At 42.4% G+C, this 19,173-nt stretch overlaps 1 protein-coding gene across 1 annotated transcript in view; it reads right to left on the bottom strand.

The window, feature by feature from the left end:
- The window catches only part of LOC119410681 (mediator of RNA polymerase II transcription subunit 13-like), a 35,740-nt gene that overhangs the window by 4,846 nt on the left and 11,721 nt on the right, over positions 1-19,173 (bottom strand). The window contains exons 6-22 of the mRNA XM_037677566.1: positions 18,725-18,919; positions 18,493-18,649; positions 18,288-18,395; positions 14,801-15,511; positions 12,707-12,917; positions 11,939-11,969; positions 11,692-11,813; positions 11,495-11,585; positions 10,983-11,179; positions 10,682-10,881; positions 8,139-9,007; positions 7,879-8,046; positions 6,286-6,509; positions 5,982-6,177; positions 5,496-5,859; positions 3,112-3,328; positions 13-204 (exon numbers count right to left, since the gene is read on the bottom strand). Of these exons, the coding sequence (XP_037533494.1) occupies positions 13-204; positions 3,112-3,328; positions 5,496-5,859; positions 5,982-6,177; positions 6,286-6,509; positions 7,879-8,046; positions 8,139-9,007; positions 10,682-10,881; positions 10,983-11,179; positions 11,495-11,585; positions 11,692-11,813; positions 11,939-11,969; positions 12,707-12,917; positions 14,801-15,511; positions 18,288-18,395; positions 18,493-18,649; positions 18,725-18,919 (4,253 nt within the window). The remainder of the gene's footprint in view (positions 1-12; positions 205-3,111; positions 3,329-5,495; positions 5,860-5,981; positions 6,178-6,285; positions 6,510-7,878; positions 8,047-8,138; positions 9,008-10,681; positions 10,882-10,982; positions 11,180-11,494; positions 11,586-11,691; positions 11,814-11,938; positions 11,970-12,706; positions 12,918-14,800; positions 15,512-18,287; positions 18,396-18,492; positions 18,650-18,724; positions 18,920-19,173) is intronic.

The raw sequence follows: 19,173 nt of genomic DNA, 5'->3' as shown, positions 1-19,173 counted from the left end.
CAGAGCAGTCACCTCTGGGTTCTTGAGTGCCATGTCGATGGCGAGTCCGGGCCCGAATCCGGTCAGGGCCTTGAAGTTGGTGGAGCCGGGGAGAGGCCGGCGACACTGAGTGTACACGGAGAAGGCCAAAGACTTCAGGTGCTGGCTGTAGACGTGACGCTCGCCGCTGCGCACCGGCTGCAGCAGGTACTGACAGGGAACGATCTGGAAAACAAAACGATGAAGGCAGTTCAGACGTTTATCAGATGCTCAAAGATTTTTAGACTAGTTTAATGTTAGCTGCTTTAAATGTTTGCACAGATTTAAACTTGACATCTGTATAAACCTGAGGATGAGTTCCATTTGGCTCTTTTCTGGTTTGTCTTAAAACATCAATCCAAACCCACTTAAAGCATTTTAAGGTATTTCACCGGAGAATCTTGAAGCAGTACGTAAAATAATAAATAAATAAATAATAAATATGTAAATACAACTCCTACTTATGGTGTCGCTTGGACCAAAGTAATGGTTTACTGAAGAAATGCTTCAGACACAGTGCGGACCTTAAATCCGAGGCAAAATGCAGAAACTGGACAAAAATAAAATGCACTCCACAATTCAAACATGCTGAACCACCTGAGGAAGTAACGCCATCGATAACAGGCCAGTCACATCCTTGGGGAAGAATTTTAACTAATTTTTCTTCACGCTGCTCAAGTCCATTAACAGTTTATGTTGTTCGGTTTAGCGCCGCTCTCTGAACTCTTCATCTTTGCAGCACTTTGCTTCTTTTTCCACTGTTGTGAATTTATTGCTGCCTGTACGACCAAACTCCCTGGAAACCTTAGCTGTTGGACAAACATAGCCTCATCCTCACATCTCAACTGCAAGATGAGATGCAGTTGAGATGCAGTTGAGGGGGGGGGGAGATACAGGTAAGAGAGACTAAAGTGGAGGACTCTGACTATAACAACCAGCATCACATAAACCGAACAGATTAAAACAAACACCTAAAGCCAGCTGTGAAGCACCACCATGCTTCACAGCTGGCTTGTTTTGAAGGTCCTTAAACTTTGCGGTTTGTTTATTTGCTCATTTGCAAACCTAATCCATGCTGTTCTGTTGTTTTGGAGCAAAGAAAGAAAGTGCTATGTGTCGTCATCATTGTATGTTCACAGACAATAGTCCTATTCGCACGGGATTAGTTTTACCTTGGGACCACGTGTAATAAATAAATTACTCCCCAACGTCTGGTTTTTTTATGTGGCACATTTGCACGGGATAACCAAAGCCTGAGATTTAGCTGAAATTTACAGACATCTTCTGGATATGATGTTAACGCGCTGCGTTGTCACGACTGGGCCGGTCCATAACAATGTGCTTAATGTGCAGGCCGGGCCGGTCTCGGGCTTTGATGTGGAATCAGCAAAACTAAAGAATGCACAATATAAAATTGTTTTAATCTACTTGTTGAGGAGGCAGGTCCGATCGGCTGGTTTAAGAGGTAAAAAAAGCCACGTTCAGCTCAGATGGACAACCTGTCATGTGTGCGCGCGTGAGCAGTCGCGTGTCCGCTGACCCGGCGGATGAAATGGACTTGCGACCTGTCCAGGGTGTCCCCTGCCTCTCATACAGTGATTGCTAGACATGGGCACCAACAACTCCCGCTACCCGAAAAGGAAGAAGCAGGTAAATATAATGGATGGATAAGTCGATCACGCGTGCGTCTCCGCACCTGCTGTCATCTGCGGTGAAGGAAGTAGCAGCATAAAAGTCGAAGAGAGCAGTGCGTTCATTTAAAATAGCCTCGTTCGATATTTTTCCAAATGATTTTGCTTAAACAAAAACCACCTCATTACATATCGGATCCCGCCCACTTCTGTCCAAATCACAGAGATGCCTATTTGCATTGGATTAGTATTATCACAGGACCTGGGAGCTCAGCAAAATATAGCAGGTAATTTGCGGGGCAATTTTTACTTTACAAATTACTAACCCGGCCAATTCACATGGGATTAACAACAGACAATCTTAGTAATTATTACAAGTAGCATGTGGTCCCTAGGTAAAATGACAAAATTAGTTCTCTGCATTTAACCCATCACATGTGAGATACACTCAGATGGAGCAGTGTGCAGATATGCAAGCGCCCGGAGGCAGACCGTCTTCATGTTTAGTCTTTTACAGTTACAAATGATCTTTTATTTTATTGCTGCAGTTTCTCTGAACATTGCGTGGTGTGATCTCGGGGTGACGTTGTTGGGACATCTACTTCTGGAAAGATTGGCAACTTTCATGTTATCCCATTTGGGGGATAAGCTTTTTTTTGCTAGAAAATAATAAATTGCTAATATTATGGACTTTCCAACATTTTTCAGTCAGGCCATTCTGGACAGTTTTGTTTTTTTGTACCGAGACGTTTCGCCTCCGGTTGCGCCTTGTTGTGTGTTTCCTTGACTGATGAAGCCTTCCGGACCGAAGACGAAACATTTCAACACAAAAAAAAAAGAAACTGTCCAGATGACCTGACTGAAAAATGTTGGATCGTATACCTGGATTATTGAGCATGGACTTTGATTATGGAGTTTCCTGTGTGGAAATCACCAATGATGCTTTGCTCCTTGTTATTTTGTTAACACACATCTTAAACTCCAGAACAGAAAGAAAAAAAAAACTAAACATGGCAATTTTTATTTTTGTTGTTGATGAAATCAAAGATCATCAGCACACGACTGCTCCTGTTTATTTCCATACACTGCAGTTGTATTTGTCTTACTTTAGCCAAGATGATTCTTTTATAAATCTTGAAATGAAAGTTTCCTTAATGTATTTGTACCTGCTGTACTGTTGTACCAACACTGAATTCATCAGCTCATGTACTCGCACCTCTAATTTCAAAACTCCCTGTGGTAACAGTGTTGATGCAACCTTGTATCACTGTGTAACAGGTGTGCCAGTTTTCACCTTCATTAGTCTCTGCTAATAATCCCCCTGCTCATTCTAACCTCCTCTGTGCCTGCTCATAACTTACCCCATTAAAACCAAAGAGGCAAACTGTACGACTAAAGCCGACATGCAGGAAGAAGAAAACTGAAGACTACCTTCACTCAAACAGTCTTAAGCCTGTCCTACCTGAACTGAGACAGCGTTTCTGATGTGAGCAGGTAGGAATGGGAGCATCTCCATGTAGCAGCGCAGCAGGCCCAGAGCGTAGGTGCTGGAGTGAACCTCCCTGTCTGCGTCTTCGTAGCTGAAGGGGTCCACGACGTAAACCACTATTGCAGGCGGGTAAGAAATGGCGTGCGACTCTCCGTCTGTTGGTTTGCCCACTTTGTCTCTCTCCATGGTGCTGTTTAGAAAAAGTCAGCATGTCAAAAAAAATCCCAAATTATATCCATCAAAGATGTTCATACATGCGGACTATGAAAACTGAGTACTGTGTAACAGAGTTAGGGTTCGTAGAGCCGTTAATACTAGCTCACGTTAGTTTTAGCATTTAGTTTATCTAAGTTCACCATCAACCCGTTCATGTTTCAAATTATGCTTTGAAAGATTTTTCTTCCATTTTAAATCACATTTCAAATCAGTTTCCTCCCCGTAGCAACCTGGAACCACAGGCCTGCGGGGTATTGGCCCAAGTAGGTGGCCTTCACCAGCCTTTGAGCAGCTAACTCCCACTAGCCTGTGGCTGCAAGCTGCATTCTGCTGCCGTTTTCATCATAGATCATCTAGTCTACATTGAGGCCTTCTGTGAGGATCTTCAACATCATACTGAGGCCTGTGCTGTTGACGGAGCACTCTCTCTCAGCCAACCATTTATTCTACATAAACAAAATGCTGAGAGTTGTGAACAACGGCTACCTCTTTATTTCTTCTCTTGACAGTTTGGAGCTTGGGAACAAGCATTTATCCCTGGGTGAGTACACCGAACTATGTAATTTACCTGTGGGACAACGCTCATAGTGGTAGTTGTGCTGGACCTATAGTACATTCAGTACAACCAATTCATTTCACCCAGGACATGAACTTGTCATCGTATTCGTCTAGAGATTTACCTCGTTTTCAAAACCTTTTAGCGCGACATAAGCTCATGCTTCTTAGGAAATCCAGCATCACTTTAAAGAAAGATGCATCAGACTCTTTGTGCCTCATGACAAGGCAGAGGCTGTTGATTCTTTTATTACTACTTTCATCCGGGAATGTGCAGCCTAACCCAGTACTTACTGGGGAACACACAGCCAAGTCTTATTAGGGGAGTACTGGTTTGTCACCTTGTAAATTAAGAGGAACTAATCAAGAACTAATGGGTAGTTACTAAGGAAACCAAAGAGGAACAAATCAGGAGCTAATGGGTAGTTAACCAGTACTTACTGGGGAACACAGTCAAGCCTTATTAGGAGACTACTGGTTTGTTACCACAGAAACAAGAGGATAAATTCTCCATGTGGGTTCTGAATAAACCCTGCACCAGTGAGGTCACAGCTCAGACATAGTTAAGATGACAGCAGTACAAGATTATGAAATCAGTTCTTACCATTGATAAGTGGTAAGAAACCAATAAAATCAGTAATCACTAGGAAACAGGTTTTTGACAATTACGAACTGTGACCTCACTGGTGCAGGGTTTATTCAGAACCCACGTGGAGGATTTCTCCTCTGTTTCTGTGGTAACAAACCAGTAGTCCCCTAATAAGGCTTGGCTGTGTGTTCCCCGGTAAGTACTGGTTAACTACCCATTAGCTCCTGATTTGTTCCTGAGGCGTTAACTAGTAGTTCATCAAATTTTGTGTACCTTATTGTAAAGTGTTACCATAAATAGTCAAATAAATATAGCGTTCCTACTTCACGGATTTTCACCTACTGCGGGGTGTGTGGAACGTAGCCACTGCATTAAGTGAGGGACTACTGTACTTAAATATTTTAGCATTTTCTTTTAAACATAGAATGTTTTGAAGTTCCACATGAGTACCATAGTGTTTCGATTAAGCATGTCACTACATTATAAACCTGTCATCACTGGAAAAGAAACGATTAGTTTAAACACAGTCAAACAAGCAAAGCGGAGCATGCTGTGAAAATCTGAGAAATGACATTTTATCTATGATGGATGATGATACAGAGATTTATGTTTGAAGTTAACGCCCTTTGATTACTTTGACAAAGTTAAATTGGTCCTCATAGGGAAAGAAATGTTGCTCGCTTCTTAATTAAATGCCACCAAAAAATACTTCATGTTGTTTCTTGCCTTTGCTTAGATTTAAAGACGTTCCCGTCTTGGATTAAACAGCATAAAGTGTAAAACAAAAATCAACCTGCATGTACCAGTATGCTAAAAGGCAAGACTGTTTAAGGTAAAAATGACCCCTGTGCAGCACGAGTCAAACGTAGTTCTCTCTCAACTGTGATTCAACCTAATTTATTTGTAAAATCCTCGTTAGTCCAGAAGATATTTTATTGTAGGTGTAATACGCTCGTCAGGAGTGGTTGCACTCATAAAAATCATAGGTGGAACGTACCTCTCCGGTGTCTCTGTGGATCCTTGAGGCTGACTGGATCCATTTTCAGCCTGGCTCCCTGCACCTTGAGAATTGGACTGTGGATCGTTATGAGTAGTGCTGCCCTGCAAGCCCCCTGACCCAAACGGCAAGTAGGAGCTTGGCTTGCCTGAGGCCATAGCCCCGATGGTCTGGGAGCTTGACGAGGAGGGAGGGGTGCTGTTGACCTGGGCAGTCTGGGCTGAGCCGGTGCTGGAAATGTTGGTGCTCTGGAGTCCTGAGGAGTTGCTGGAAGAGTGGGAGGACTGCAAGAACGAGGGGGCTGTGGTGGGATTGCGCTGAGACAAGAGGGAACTATCCAAAGGCAGCTCGGAAAGGATCGGAGCTGAAAGAGAGTCAAATGGTAAAATGACAAATGCTCTTTGATAATAACGGTTTTAAACCCAATAATAACGGTTTTAAACCCACTGACTTTGCCTTTTTAAGCATTATGAACAAATGTATTACCTAGATCGTAACGACAGACTTGAGCAAAGAGTTTGAGCTTATTGAAGGCTTCATTGTTCCCTTCTCTGGCGGCCATCTTGAGGAACCAGTCACTGAGAGGCTGCTCTGTCATGCTCCTTCCTTCTGAGGTGCCGACTGTCAGAATACCCTCTGGGTGACTCTTGCAGATGGGCTTGTGCTGCCCCAGCTGGCATGCCTGTCGGGAGAGTAAAAGTGAATGCACAACAACAGTGAGTCAGGACGAGTTGTTTTTTGGGTGGGCATGCAAAGACGAGATGAGTTTTCTGAACTGCCAGCTGCATACCTCGTACATGACACCCAGATCCTTGAAAAAAGTCTTGGCTCCACGGAGTAGCGCCTCGTTTTCTGGACAAATGACGACATATCCCAAATCCCGCTGGGAACCAAAAGGATCTAGGAGCAGCTTTTCCCAGTAGGGTAACCCAAAAGGAGAGAGTACTACAAAATCATATTCATAACCGACCAGAAAGGTCGGGATGGGTAGAGGCTCTGGAGACTCATCTGTACCTGTAGCCAAAAGACAACAGATAAAAAAATAACCAAATATACATAAACATTCATACACATAAAATGCACAAGTTAAACAGGGCAAGAGTTAAATAAAATATCACAGACCTACATCTAACTAAATAGCTCTTCCTGAAAAATGTCTTTAGATGTTTTTTTAAAATGCATCAGTAGAATCTAAGGTTGCGTAAAGATGGGCGAAATGCGTTCCAAAGTTGGGAACTGCAAAGTCCAACAGAAAGTTTTCTACTTAACTTTAACCTAGCTGTCCTTAATGATAACAAATTCATCTTTGTTATGGAAAATTATTATTGTCCCCCGGGCGCTTTCAATAGCTGCCCACTGCACCACCTGGTGGTGGATGGGTTAAATGCAGAGACTAATTTCGCCATTGTATGGAAACATACAGTGCTGACATTGTGATGACATTATTATTATTATTATTATTAACGTTCCTTAGTTCAAACAATACCGACAAGAACCAGGGAGTTATAGAAAAAAGACCAGGAAATTATTTACGTAAGCTCGCCAAAAAACAAGTCATACATATTAAACTCAGGAAAGCGAGCATAAAAGTATAAAACGAGCACAGTGAACGCCTCACTTTTTACACTAAATTAATCCTTGGGTCTCTTGAACCCCAAAAAATAAAATTGTGTGACAATGTCCATTAATATCTAGATATTACAATAAATAATGCCGAGGAGCTTAGCTCAATTCATCACAGACCAGTTGAACTAGATCTAGTACAGCTTCTTTGGGGTACTTCTTTTGCTACAGAGCATCTTTCTCTACCTACGGCACAATTAACTTCATCTGTAAACTTCTACTTTCAGCAAGGTGATGTTTTCTGTCCCAGTGGATTCAGGAGAATCCTCCCTCAGTCCACAACAGTCCACAAATATATTAAAGATTTTCCTAATGAAATATTTCGGTGCTACACTGAAAGGCAACACCAATATTTCCTGTAATAGATGGCAGTATGGTAATATATGGCTGATTATCTTTCCAATGATGTAAATTTATTGCATAAAGAGCATTTGCATCTAAGCAATGACTGCTGGATATTTCTTTTTACACCTTTGACCTTTGCAGTAAATAATGTAGGTGTAAAGGTGCAATGTGTGCCATCACTCATATGCTTGTACCATATCCTTTAGTTTTGCTTTATGTTTCTATGATCAATACTCATTACTTTTGTTTATTTTAGTACATATTTTTTTATTTGGCAAGATCTGTGCTGCAGCACAGCTGCTGTTTCCCAGAACCTGTGAGTCACACAAACTATGGATAGTTTGTGTGACTCACAGGTTTTGGGAAACTGCAGCTTTTTTAACTCGTAGTAAAAGATGAGAATTTTTCCACACACCATATGAACCCCTCCCAGCCATTTTGTGGAACTGTTGCCAGGTGAGGGGTCCCTGAACACCCCAAGAGCGAACACTCCTCTTCTTCTGGATGGTGTCCTGCAGCACGGGCTGGAGGGACAACAACACTCGCAAGACGTCCTGAGAAAACAGCTTGCTCATGTCTGCTGCTGCAGGAGATAAAAAAAAGAAGGACGCTTTATGTTAGATTAAATAGGAGGAAGAAAACATGGCGGTTAAAAGAAGAAAAGACATTACGTACATTTACACTTAGGCCACTGGTGAAGGCTGGTGCTTTTCACTAGTGTTTCATCCACTTTTCCTCCCGACATGTTGTCCATGAACTGCCTGCCGTGCTCCAGTGCCATGTAGCAGTCGTTATAACAGTCCCTCTCTTCGACCCTCAGGAACGAAGTTGGGGCCAAGCTCGGTTTGGAGTACTCCACACCCGCAAAATGTGCGAACGGGTTGGTGCACCGGTCCTGAAGCAGCAGGATCAGCTCATCTGGAGGCTTCTCTTTCAGGCTGCCTCTCAGCTCCTCGAAGCAACGCTCCGTGTCCCGACTGGCGTCCGAGCCGCGCCCCACTACGTCCAGCTCATCCTCCAGAAACAGCCCAGCTGATTGGCCGAAGCGCCTGTTGGTTACAGCGCTAAAGCCACAAGTGCATGGATACTGAGCCTCGCCATTATCCTTGAGGTACACGCCCACGTCTGCCCCCCGGATGTTCATGTTGCAGACACACACGCAGCAGCTGTCGAAGTTGCAGTCCTTGAAAAGGTTCATGACGGACTCGGAAAGTATGAGCGTGACGTAGAGGCTGTGCGCCTCGGGGATGGAGGGCACGGTGGCCGGCTCCACAGAGCTGAGAGGTCGACAGGTGGAGGGTGTGGACGCCGGGGAGTAAAGGTCGGAGTTGTCGTACTTTAGGGAGCCCTGGACACTGGACGGGCCGCGGGGCGTTCGTGGAGTGCGTGGCGTGCGAGGCGTGGGCACGGAGAAGCGCGGTGTGGCTGGAGAAGGCAGGATGCCGGTGCCGCCGTTGCTCGGAGGAGCGCTGCTGGACATGAAGGGCGTGTGGGTCTGAGGGGTGTAGGTCTGGCTGTAGTCTGGCTCCACACTCGGGACATTACTGTTTCACAAAAATATACAGAGATTTAATTTAGAAAAATTACAGGAATTAAAACAACACCCTCAATACTTTCAGTTCTCAAATGAAACAAGTTTGTTTTATTTAAGATGTTGCTTTATGTTTTACAGCAGTTTCATTCTTAGATTATTGTTTTTACCATATTTTGCTCCTGAAAGCATCATGCTTGGATGTGCGTGTTAGCAAAATATCTACTAAAAATAAATAAATAAATAAAGTTTTCAGCAAGTAATGCATCTTCACTGATTAACTTTTATAGCCAACCTATCCTGATGCATGCTCAATAGATAAATCTAACAAGGTTAACTGATTCTTCATACGTTTTGTCTTTTATCCAAAAGACTTCTTCGGTCTGAGGAGTTGCTCAGTCTTATAAATAGCACCTTCCCATAGTGGATCAACCAGTTTGTTGTCGACATCCAGAACTAGCCGTTCACATGCAAAAAGGAGGACCATCAGCCTAACAATTGATCGTTAGTGTCCTGATGGTTGCTTGCTATTCAGTGGGCTGAGGGGACAGTTGAACACGGAGACCTCCACCCCTGTTTAAAGAAAGATGGTTTCTCTTCGCAAAGACAGCCTCATTTACTCCTCTCTCAAACCATCGGTCTTCTCATTACGAAATGTGAACATTTTGGTCCTCAAGAGTGCTCCTTATCCTTGAGGTGTAGGTGAAAGGATAAGTGACACTCTTTCGAGGACCAAAATGTTCATATTTTGGACAGACAAGACAGATGGTTTGAGAGAGGAGTGAAGGAAGCCATCTATGTAAAAAAAGAGAAACCAACGCTAAACAGAGGAGGAGGTCTCAGATTTCAGCTTTCAAAAACCTTGAATGCAACTTTAGGACTGATAGCCCGTCATTTTCACTCCAATCAAGAACTTCATTCAAGTGACCAGAGTAGCTCTTCTGTGAGTCAGACTAACAAAGACTCTAACGAACCTCTATTGCGAGGGGTGAGAGGGAAATCTGCATGTGAATCTAGTTTACAGAACGTCTCAGCTTTAGGATAAATACTGAGCACAAATCTTGTCATTGTGATGACAACACTTAGCACTTTCTTTCTTTCTCTATCACTCAGCCCTCTGTGAATAGCAAGTGGCCATCAGGGTAATAACGATCGTTAGGCTGATGGTCCTCCTTTTGCATGTGAACAACTAGTTTTGGCTGTCACCAGCAAACTGGTCGATCCACTATGAGAAGGTGCTATTTATAAGACTTGAGTTTGTTGCAGCTCTTCAGAATGAAAGTCTTTTGGATAAAAGACGAAACATTTCAACAAGAAGAATCCGTCCAGAGGACATGACTCAACTTTGTTAGACATAGACAACCTAATTCAAGTTGGCTGCCGCAACCTTAGCAAACACTAAATGAACCATAATTTCATCAAATTTAATGATATCGAGCTAAAAGTTGAAGCGATAGTAGCTGAGTGTCATTCTCAACACAGACTTCAAGTGCTAACAAATATTGCAGTACTGTGTGTGGCGGTAACATGACCAAAATGACTAATTATAATTTAGCAGTTGAAGATGATCTCGTTTTGAAACTCTGGCATGAAAGGCTGCGGGTAAAACATTTCTTTAAGGAATGCCAGGCCTCTACTTTCAGTAATATTTTATTTCCAATTTATAATCTAATTTATTTGCATTTACCTGTCTTTGGTGAGGAGACTGACACTCGACACTGGGGGTATCAGTTCCATTTTGCCCATGGTCCAGCTCAGCGTGTACATGCAGTTTTCTGGCAGTTTGATAGGAGACAGACACTGGCTGGGTAGTGTCTTTAGGGGGGCGTACATGGAACAGCCAATGATAGACTGACATGTCTCTGGCTTATACACAAAGGAGAAGTCCTGAAAGAAGACAAACCAGTCACTTATTAAAAAATAAACACCTTTGCTACTTCATTTTGTTGCCTTTTTCTCTTTCTTGTCCCTTTTGTCCTGTGCCGCACCTTAATCTCAGATGGCTTTGGGCTGCAGAAACCCTCCTCTACCTCCACCTTGAAGTGGCTGTTAAGCTGGCTGACGTCCAGTACGGTGAGACTCGACCCCGTTTCCGGACTATCGTTGCTCCCGGAGTTCATGGGAGAGTAGCCCTGGTGTTCAAGTGAGGGCGGGGTGGGAAACATCTTGTGCAGGTCTACCGGGCCTAAAGAAGCAATATATTATTAAATCTCCTGACATGGGGTGTAAAAGCTACAGTGTGTGATGTGGGGCTCTACGAAGTCTACGATGTAGAAAACAGACAGAAGCGCTGATTTGGACATAGAGTTAAAAGAAAGAGGAAAAATGTGAGCAGAACATGGACTGTAATAGAAATCTTGAAGTAATGTCACCCCACTTTTTACAGTAGTTTCTGTTAATATTTATTAAATTTAATTTGATTCTTAACTTCCTACTGATGTCTTTAAATTTTCATTATCAGCTATTAATATACGGGTACTTCTAAACCAATGTTACTTACTGACGCAAGGCAGACGATCCAAGAGAGTTGGTTTAGTTTTTTTACAGTTAATGTCATCTTCAATACCAATGCCAGCTTTTTTGGGGCCAGACTGCGAAAAAAACAGAATTTGTTTGTTAAATTCTTGAAAATATAATTAAAACAAGCCGTTCAAAAGGCAGTAAAACCTCAAATGTACTTCACCGTGTTTAACTTACCCCTGGATCATCTTCGTCCGAGTTAAATATTTTCTCTAAGTCACTGTAAGACACTGCCAAGTCGTTTTCGTGGAAGAGGCTGGTTGAGGCTGAAGGTTTATTGCCTGATGGACCCTGACCATCTGCACATCGAAACAAATTAGAGGGAAAACCTTCATTGAGACACGCTACTACCAGTACAAATGTTTTTTTTATTCAAATGTTAAAAGCAGAGGCAAAAAAAAAAAAAAAAAAAAGACGTTCTCACCGTCGGCAGAAGTTCCAGTTGCTTCATCCAGCTGAGGCAAAAAATAAGAAAATTACAAGATTATTTTACCCAGAGAATTGACATTTTCTGTGAAAATGTTTTGGGAATTCTGTTTGTCTTTACAGAAATTTGATGAAGTTGAAACGGAGTTGTTAAATCGGAAAACAGCTAAATGCTAGCTAAAAGCGAAACGTAAAAAAATGTTTAGCATATACGATCAAAACCCACCTAGAAAGGTAAAAGTAACAAAACGCTAAGAAAAGTAGCAAAATGTTAGCTAAAAAAGGTAAAAGTAGCAAAACAATATCTTAGAAGTAAAAAAAGTGAGTGAAAAGCTAAAAGTAGCTGAATACTAACTAAAACTATAATAAAAAGGCAAAATACAGCAACTCGACGCAGCTTCTCGAGTAAAAGAGCACTCTCTTTTAAAGAATAAGAGATGTCAATGCATTTCTATGGGGAATTCATTTAAGAAAAAAAGGTTAAGATTTTGAAAAATAGAAAAGTTTTAAACAGCAATAGTCAGAGTCAGAATGTCCTGAATGATTTGAACATTTTTGCAGCTGAATTGTTAAAACACCATAATGTATGAGGACCGTAGTCAAAAAGGTATGAAGAACAACATAAGATCACTATACGTAGTGTGAATACTCAGGCAGCATTTACACAATAAAATGTTTCCTCATTGTATATAAAGCATCCCAGTAAATATTCTAAAATAATAATAATAAAAGCAGATTTCATCAACTGACAAACTAGTGTCTTCACCTTCTGTTTCTTGTTGCCTTCCTTCTCAGACCCAGACTTGTCCTTCTCTGTAAAGTTGTCCTCCTCGTCCTCTACAAAGGCGTAAGGATCCGATTCCTCACTGTGTTCTCTGTCCCCAGTGGAGGAGACGAGATGGCTGTTTCTCCGCTGGGTGTATGTCTTCACCAGGTCCTGGGACACCTTCAGAGGCTGCGAGGAGTTGCACATCAACCTGAGGAGAGGTAAACAGTTTCAATAGTCGTTCAATCTTTATTTATACAGGTTAATCTGTGGTGGAAGTGGTCTCCAGCTACAAGTACTTGGGTGTGCACCTGAATGATAACCTCAGCTGGAGCAACAACACCACCAGCCTGATCAAGAAAGCTCATCAGAGACTTTACTTCCTCAGACGGCTGGTCTGGGAAGCTCAGTCCTCACCTCCTTCTACAGGTGTGCAGTGGAGAGCATCCTGTGCTCCAGCATCAACGTGCGGCATGGAGGCTGCACAGAAGTCTGTTGGGAGTCAGTCTCTCCACCATCACAAACATCTACACCTCTAGATGCAGGAACAGGGCCACCTGCATCATGAAGGACCCCACTCACCCAGCACACACTTTTTGCCCGTTCCCCTCAGGAAGGAGGTTGAGGAACATTAAGTGTAGAACCACTAGACTGAGGAAGAGCTTCTACCCTGAGGCTGTTAGACTCATGAATCTCTAACCAGAATAATCACTGTGAAGAATCACATCATGTTGCTGCTGATCTGTTTCATGTTGATTTGTTCATTCATGCTCATCTGTTCACACAGACTCATGTTCGTGCTGCTGTTTGGCATATTATTTTTATACTATTAGTGCTTAGCGTATTTTTAGTTAACGTTTTTCTTAGTTTGTATCTTAGATCATATTACTGTTTTTCTTTTACATTTTATACTTTTGTTGGATGTAACTGGGACCCTGTGTACATAATTTCGTTCCACCACATGTACCACATGTGGTGTGTATGACAAATAAAGAACCTTGAATCCTTAATCTCATTGACGTGGACGGCTGTTCTCCTTAAATGAATTGAAATGTTTGTTTTATTTAGTGCGGGTCATGTTAACACATTACTATTGTGTTAATGCAGCCAATGATTAACGGTGACAATTTTTATTTTTTTTTACTTTAGCTGTTAAGTTTTTTCCTTAACTGAAGGAAGGCCGAGTGTTTGTTACGCAGCTCGTTTATGGGCTGAAACTTTTGCCATCAGAAACTGAATTTGAATTGCTTCGGTTTCTGATGATACAACTTTCAGCCCATACTCGTTATTCAAAAAGGTTCAAGACAAAAACAACTGGACTTTATTTTGTAACCGAAGACGTTTCGCTTCTCATCCGAGGAGCTTTCTCAATTCAAAGACCAAGGAACGTGGGGTTCGAGTTATAAAGTTGAGGTGTTCTGTAAACTAGATTCATATGCAGATTGCACTCTCACTCTAATCTAGCAGAATCTAGTTTACACAACACCTCAGCTTTATAACTCGAACCCTGAAAGCTCCTCGGATGAGAAGTGAAACGTCTTCAGTTACAAAATAAAGTCCAGTTGTTTTTGTCTTGAACTTTTTTGAATTGACCAAGTCCTGGATGACTGAAAATCTTCACCAGGTCATTACTGTTCTTATCAGAGCCGTATGTGTTACAGTGAACCCAGATAATCCTTAATTTGCTCCATTTCTACTAATGCGTACAGAGGACAACAGATGAAGGACGAAGCTGGGACAGCCAGCACATGAAATGTTAGGAGCTTTGTTAAAAATCCTATACATCTTTATCCGTCACGTATAATTGAAAAAAGGAAAAATGTTAATCATGCTTATGTTACTAGAAATACTTCATTTGCTAGGGGAACACTGCTGTTAAAAAGTGCCTTTTTTGAAAATGTATTAAATCTTTTATTATATAAAACCGTACCTTAAATATGCTTTAAACATCTTAAGAGTCATAATTTTGTGCATAATAATGCGATTAATCACACACACAAAAAATGTTGCTATTAATCGCGATTAAATTATTATTTTTTTTATCTATGCCCAGCACCAGTTTTATTGCATCTTCAGATGTGTGCAAACACTTACTCAGTGACAGAAACCACACTGTCAGTTCCTCCACCACAATCATCACGTGCTTTATCTACAGGCAGCTGAGGTGGCGAGAAACTGGAATTCTTCTTCCTGGGTAAGTTGAAATACTTCCAGGGGTTGTAAGTGGAGTCTTCACTTGGGTTTACAGCTGAGCCTACAAACACGGTAGGTTCCAGACTTTCATTAAAGGCTGAGGGGAAGGACAACGACATGGGAACGTTGTCTATCTGTGGTTCTTCAGAGGAGCTTTTCTGAGGCATCAGACAGGGCTCCACTGATGGCGGGTAGAATGGTTGGTGAATAGGCGTGGAAGAGTTCTTAATGGACCCAGGGATTAGGTCACCTTCTACGTGATCGCACGGATGCGGGCTGAGAGGAGGGGGAGGAGGGGACCCGACTAGGTCTGCAGGTGGGCCGTGTGAGTGCAGCGTGGGGGCTTTAGGAGGCACCGTGTCCAGATGGTGCAGGCTGGGATACGAGCCCTCCTCCAGCGGTCTTGAGCAGAGCCTCGGGTTCTGCGGTTCCAGGGACTGCTCCTCGCTCACAGAGTTGCGGTGGTGAAAAGGCGTCTGCGGCCTCCTCTGCTGCTTCTCTGCCTTGTCCAGCTTCTCACCCAGCTTGTGCTTGGGGGCCAGCTGGGCAGGCTGGCCTGAGGAAGGTGGGTGTCCTGAGGTACTGCTAGACCGCTGCTTCTGATTCTTATGCCTGAACAGACACAAACGTACTATTACCACACAATAACTACACATATCGAGCTACCATTTGGTATGGTAGTGGCTGAGATTTATCCCCAACACATGCTTTCAGAACTACATAAAGCAAAATACTTGAGGAAAATTTTGGTATTAATCATTGGCATGAAGTATTTTAGCAAAATATTTCATGAACAACTGGACGCATTTTACTGAATGTTTAAGATTGCTGCCACAGCTGATGAACATTGGCCCACACAAAACGGCTATAACTCAGTCAATGTTACAGATAGTGAAGTATAATTACATGTGGTAGTAGCCGAGTCATCTTTGACACACACACTGAGCGCTAACGTGCATTGCAAGACCTTACAATGTCCTGTGAGACGGCGCATAACTTCATTTATGAGGTTTGGCCAGAACAGCTACAACTCATTTCTCAGCATATCATGATTTTAGTTAGAAATTCTGGTGTAAAAGTCAGCAGGCATATCCTTCAAGGACTCCTAGGCTTTTAATTCAAAAGCAGGAATCCCTTGTGAAGAGGAATGCGCGATATATACAGTACAAGGTACAAACGATGGACATTTAGTCTATGATAGATTAAGGATGCACCGATCAACAGTTTTTTACTTCCGATCCGATCCCGATACCTAAATCTGTATATTGGCCGACACCAATACCGTTCCGATATCATTATCATTATTGATTTTATATGAGGCTGTAATAAAGGCTGGGGGGAGTGGTGGCGCAGAGGTTAGAGAGGTGGGCTTGTGATCCGAAGATCGCCGGTTCACGCCCCGGCCCCGACAACATCAAAAATTGTGGGTGGGGTAGGTGAAACACTCACACTTGCCCCCACCCTCATTCGCCCCACTCTGGGCCCATGAGCAAGGCCCTTAACCCCCACCATGTGCTCCCTAAACAGGTCTCTCTTGAAAATGAGTTCTCGTGGCTCAATGAGACTAACCTGGATAAATAAAGGCTAAATGAAAAAAAAAAAAAATCTCTTCTCTATGGGCACCTACAATTTGTACAAATATATGCATGCATGTCCAAAAAGGCAACTTGAAGTAAGTTTTATTACTGTTGGATAAGTTTCAAAGTTAGAATTAAATCCTGCTAACACAAAACACGTTTTTTATTCCTAGCTTTAAAATGGATATTAAAGTGATTAAATGGCTTTAAATATCTGCTAAGTTCATGACAAAAACCAACACAGACATGTTCCTGTTTTTAGTATTTTACATCGCTTTATAATGTAGCAGTTTTTGTTTCGGGTTTTTTTATGTATAATTTTCTTGTATTTTTCAAGCAATATGCTTTTTTATGATTGTCTGCTGTTGTACTGATACATATCTCCTGGAGGGCAAACTATATCTTGGAAGCAAGTATCAAGCTGAGAAATCCTTTGTTTTCTACAACTGATAGCGGTTGGTCATTAATTATGATGAAGTTTAGCAACTTCTAGCTTACACGTTGTCCAGCAGAAGTTTACCTTGCCGTTGGAATGACTCCAAAAAATGATTTCGGCCGACTCCTTTTGTCTTTCTCCCACCTGGTTAAACAATCCTCGTGCCCTTTAATGTGGTGCTTTTTCAAATGTTTGATTAAGTTTCTTGTATTATCTTCTTGTAACATTGCACGTTGCTGTCTTGCTTCGCAGTGTTTCTAGTGTAAAATACTTCCACACAGCAGACATGTTGCGATGAAAAGTTGGTTAGCTGTTAGCCACAGTGCTGCTCAGTCCTCACATATTTACACATGTTAAAGTTGGCTGCAAAGTGTGAACTGGATTTCCTGAATGTGAGGCGGGTCTTATTACGCTGGGCTCATGAGACGCGCCTCCGTTCAGGAAATCCATTCCATAGTTTGAAGCTAACTTGCAGAGCAGCTGGCAGGGAATCACACGTGGAGACGTTTCAACAGACGCATACATGCATCATGAATCAGAAATCTCTGCAGGTTGGATCGGAAAAATCCGCTACGTAAATTATGCTGGTATCGGAATCCGATACCCACACCGGATCGGCCCCATCCCTAATAGAGATCTGCATTCTTCTGCCTAACCGCAGTAATGCTTGTTGATAACGTAATCAGCCGGCGTCAAAGCATAGAGCAAGCTGGTAGCAGCATGGCTGAGAGCACAGGGGAGGAGCTCGTTAACAAGGCAGGAGCAAAAACATTTATTATCTTTACATTTCAGCCACGAGTGCTCCTTCAGAAAGGGCATTTAGCAGCATTGTTTCATACCACCGGTCTCTGTTAAAGCCAGAGACTGTGGACAAGCTAGTGTTTTTAGCCAACAATCTTTAGACTAACAAATGACAGCGAGATTTTGAATTTGAGTTTTGTTAAGCGTTTCAGTGTGCACTTTTTTATATGTAAAATGCTGCTCTGTTGCCGTTCATTTCTTACGAGGACTGGAAACCGTTAAGCGTTAACAACATATTATTTTGTTTAAAACACATGTCTACAACTACATTTGATATATTTTGCACTGTTTTGCACTACAAGAAAGAATTCTAATACTTGATTTGTTTTTTATTTAAAAACTCTCTGGACCTAGTAGTGGAATTTTCTTGATTGAGATTATTTTGTGGTATAGCAGTTTTCAAAATAAATGATGGCAAAATGGCACCCTATGCTTTTTAAAAATTCCTATTCCAAGTTTTATATCAAAAACATATTTATATATCGCTACCACCACCCATCACAATAGATATTGGGATATGAATTTTATGCCATATCGCACATCCCTAGTTGTGAAAATGTTCCTTTCAGGATACCTTGAACAATTGCAAGTTGGTCTGCAAGTTGATTCCACAAAATCCCAGAGTCCAGTGTTGTCAGGCTCCTCCTCACACGCTCCGTTCGTCAAGTTTGTTAACTTCCTTCTAAACATCAATGGAAAGTCACATTTTCTGTCAGCACAAGGATTCAGTTTTGCCAAAAAGAGCTCATTAATAATAAAACAAGTGTGAATAAACATACTTGTTCCCTGTACGGTTTATGTTATATTCCTGCCATACGGACTCCACCATCTGGCCAGCCAGCCTCCGGGGGATTTTCCCCCCATGAAGAGTGTTATTTGAGTTGTAGCAATCGGACGCAGAGGACAGCTTTAGCCACCTGTGAGCAGGCTGATAGTCTGAAGAGGAAAAACGACAAATGAAGCACCGGTATCACAGAAGCATCAGCTGATATGTTCAGATCCAAGTTTTACCAGTGTGAGCCTCTTCTGGTGACGTTGGAGGAGTCAGGGTAACAGAGGATATGGCAGAGTCTCTGTGAGTCGTCTGGCCCTGCTGAGCACCACACTGGCTCCCCGGGGTGTTGGCTGAGCCCTGAGGGACCATGGCAGGGAGGTCTGACAGGGGGAGAAGCACCAGACAGGACGGGTAGACCATCCTGACTCCCGCTGGAACCAAGCACATTTACATATTTTAAAGTAATGTAGATGCCTGAAAACATCAAGTTAGTTTTTCATCATTGCACTGTAGCCAAGTTGTCTTTAGGGCTTTAGGGCCCTATTTACATGGACACAGTGGTGGGAAACGTAGGTTCATTCTTATGTTAATTTGAGGAAAAGATCCACGTCGACATAGATGGATTTTGTGTTTAAATGCATCTGAAGGAATCCCCCCCACCCCCCAAATCCACTGTAGTTGCCAA

Source organism: Nematolebias whitei, chromosome 6, assembly GCF_014905685.2.
Source record: "Nematolebias whitei isolate Nwh7 chromosome 6, NemWhi1, whole genome shotgun sequence".
Taxonomy (NCBI): Eukaryota; Metazoa; Chordata; class Actinopteri; order Cyprinodontiformes; family Rivulidae; genus Nematolebias; species Nematolebias whitei.
Note: the sequence above shows the minus strand (reverse complement) of the source record. Positions and strands in the feature narration are given on the sequence as shown.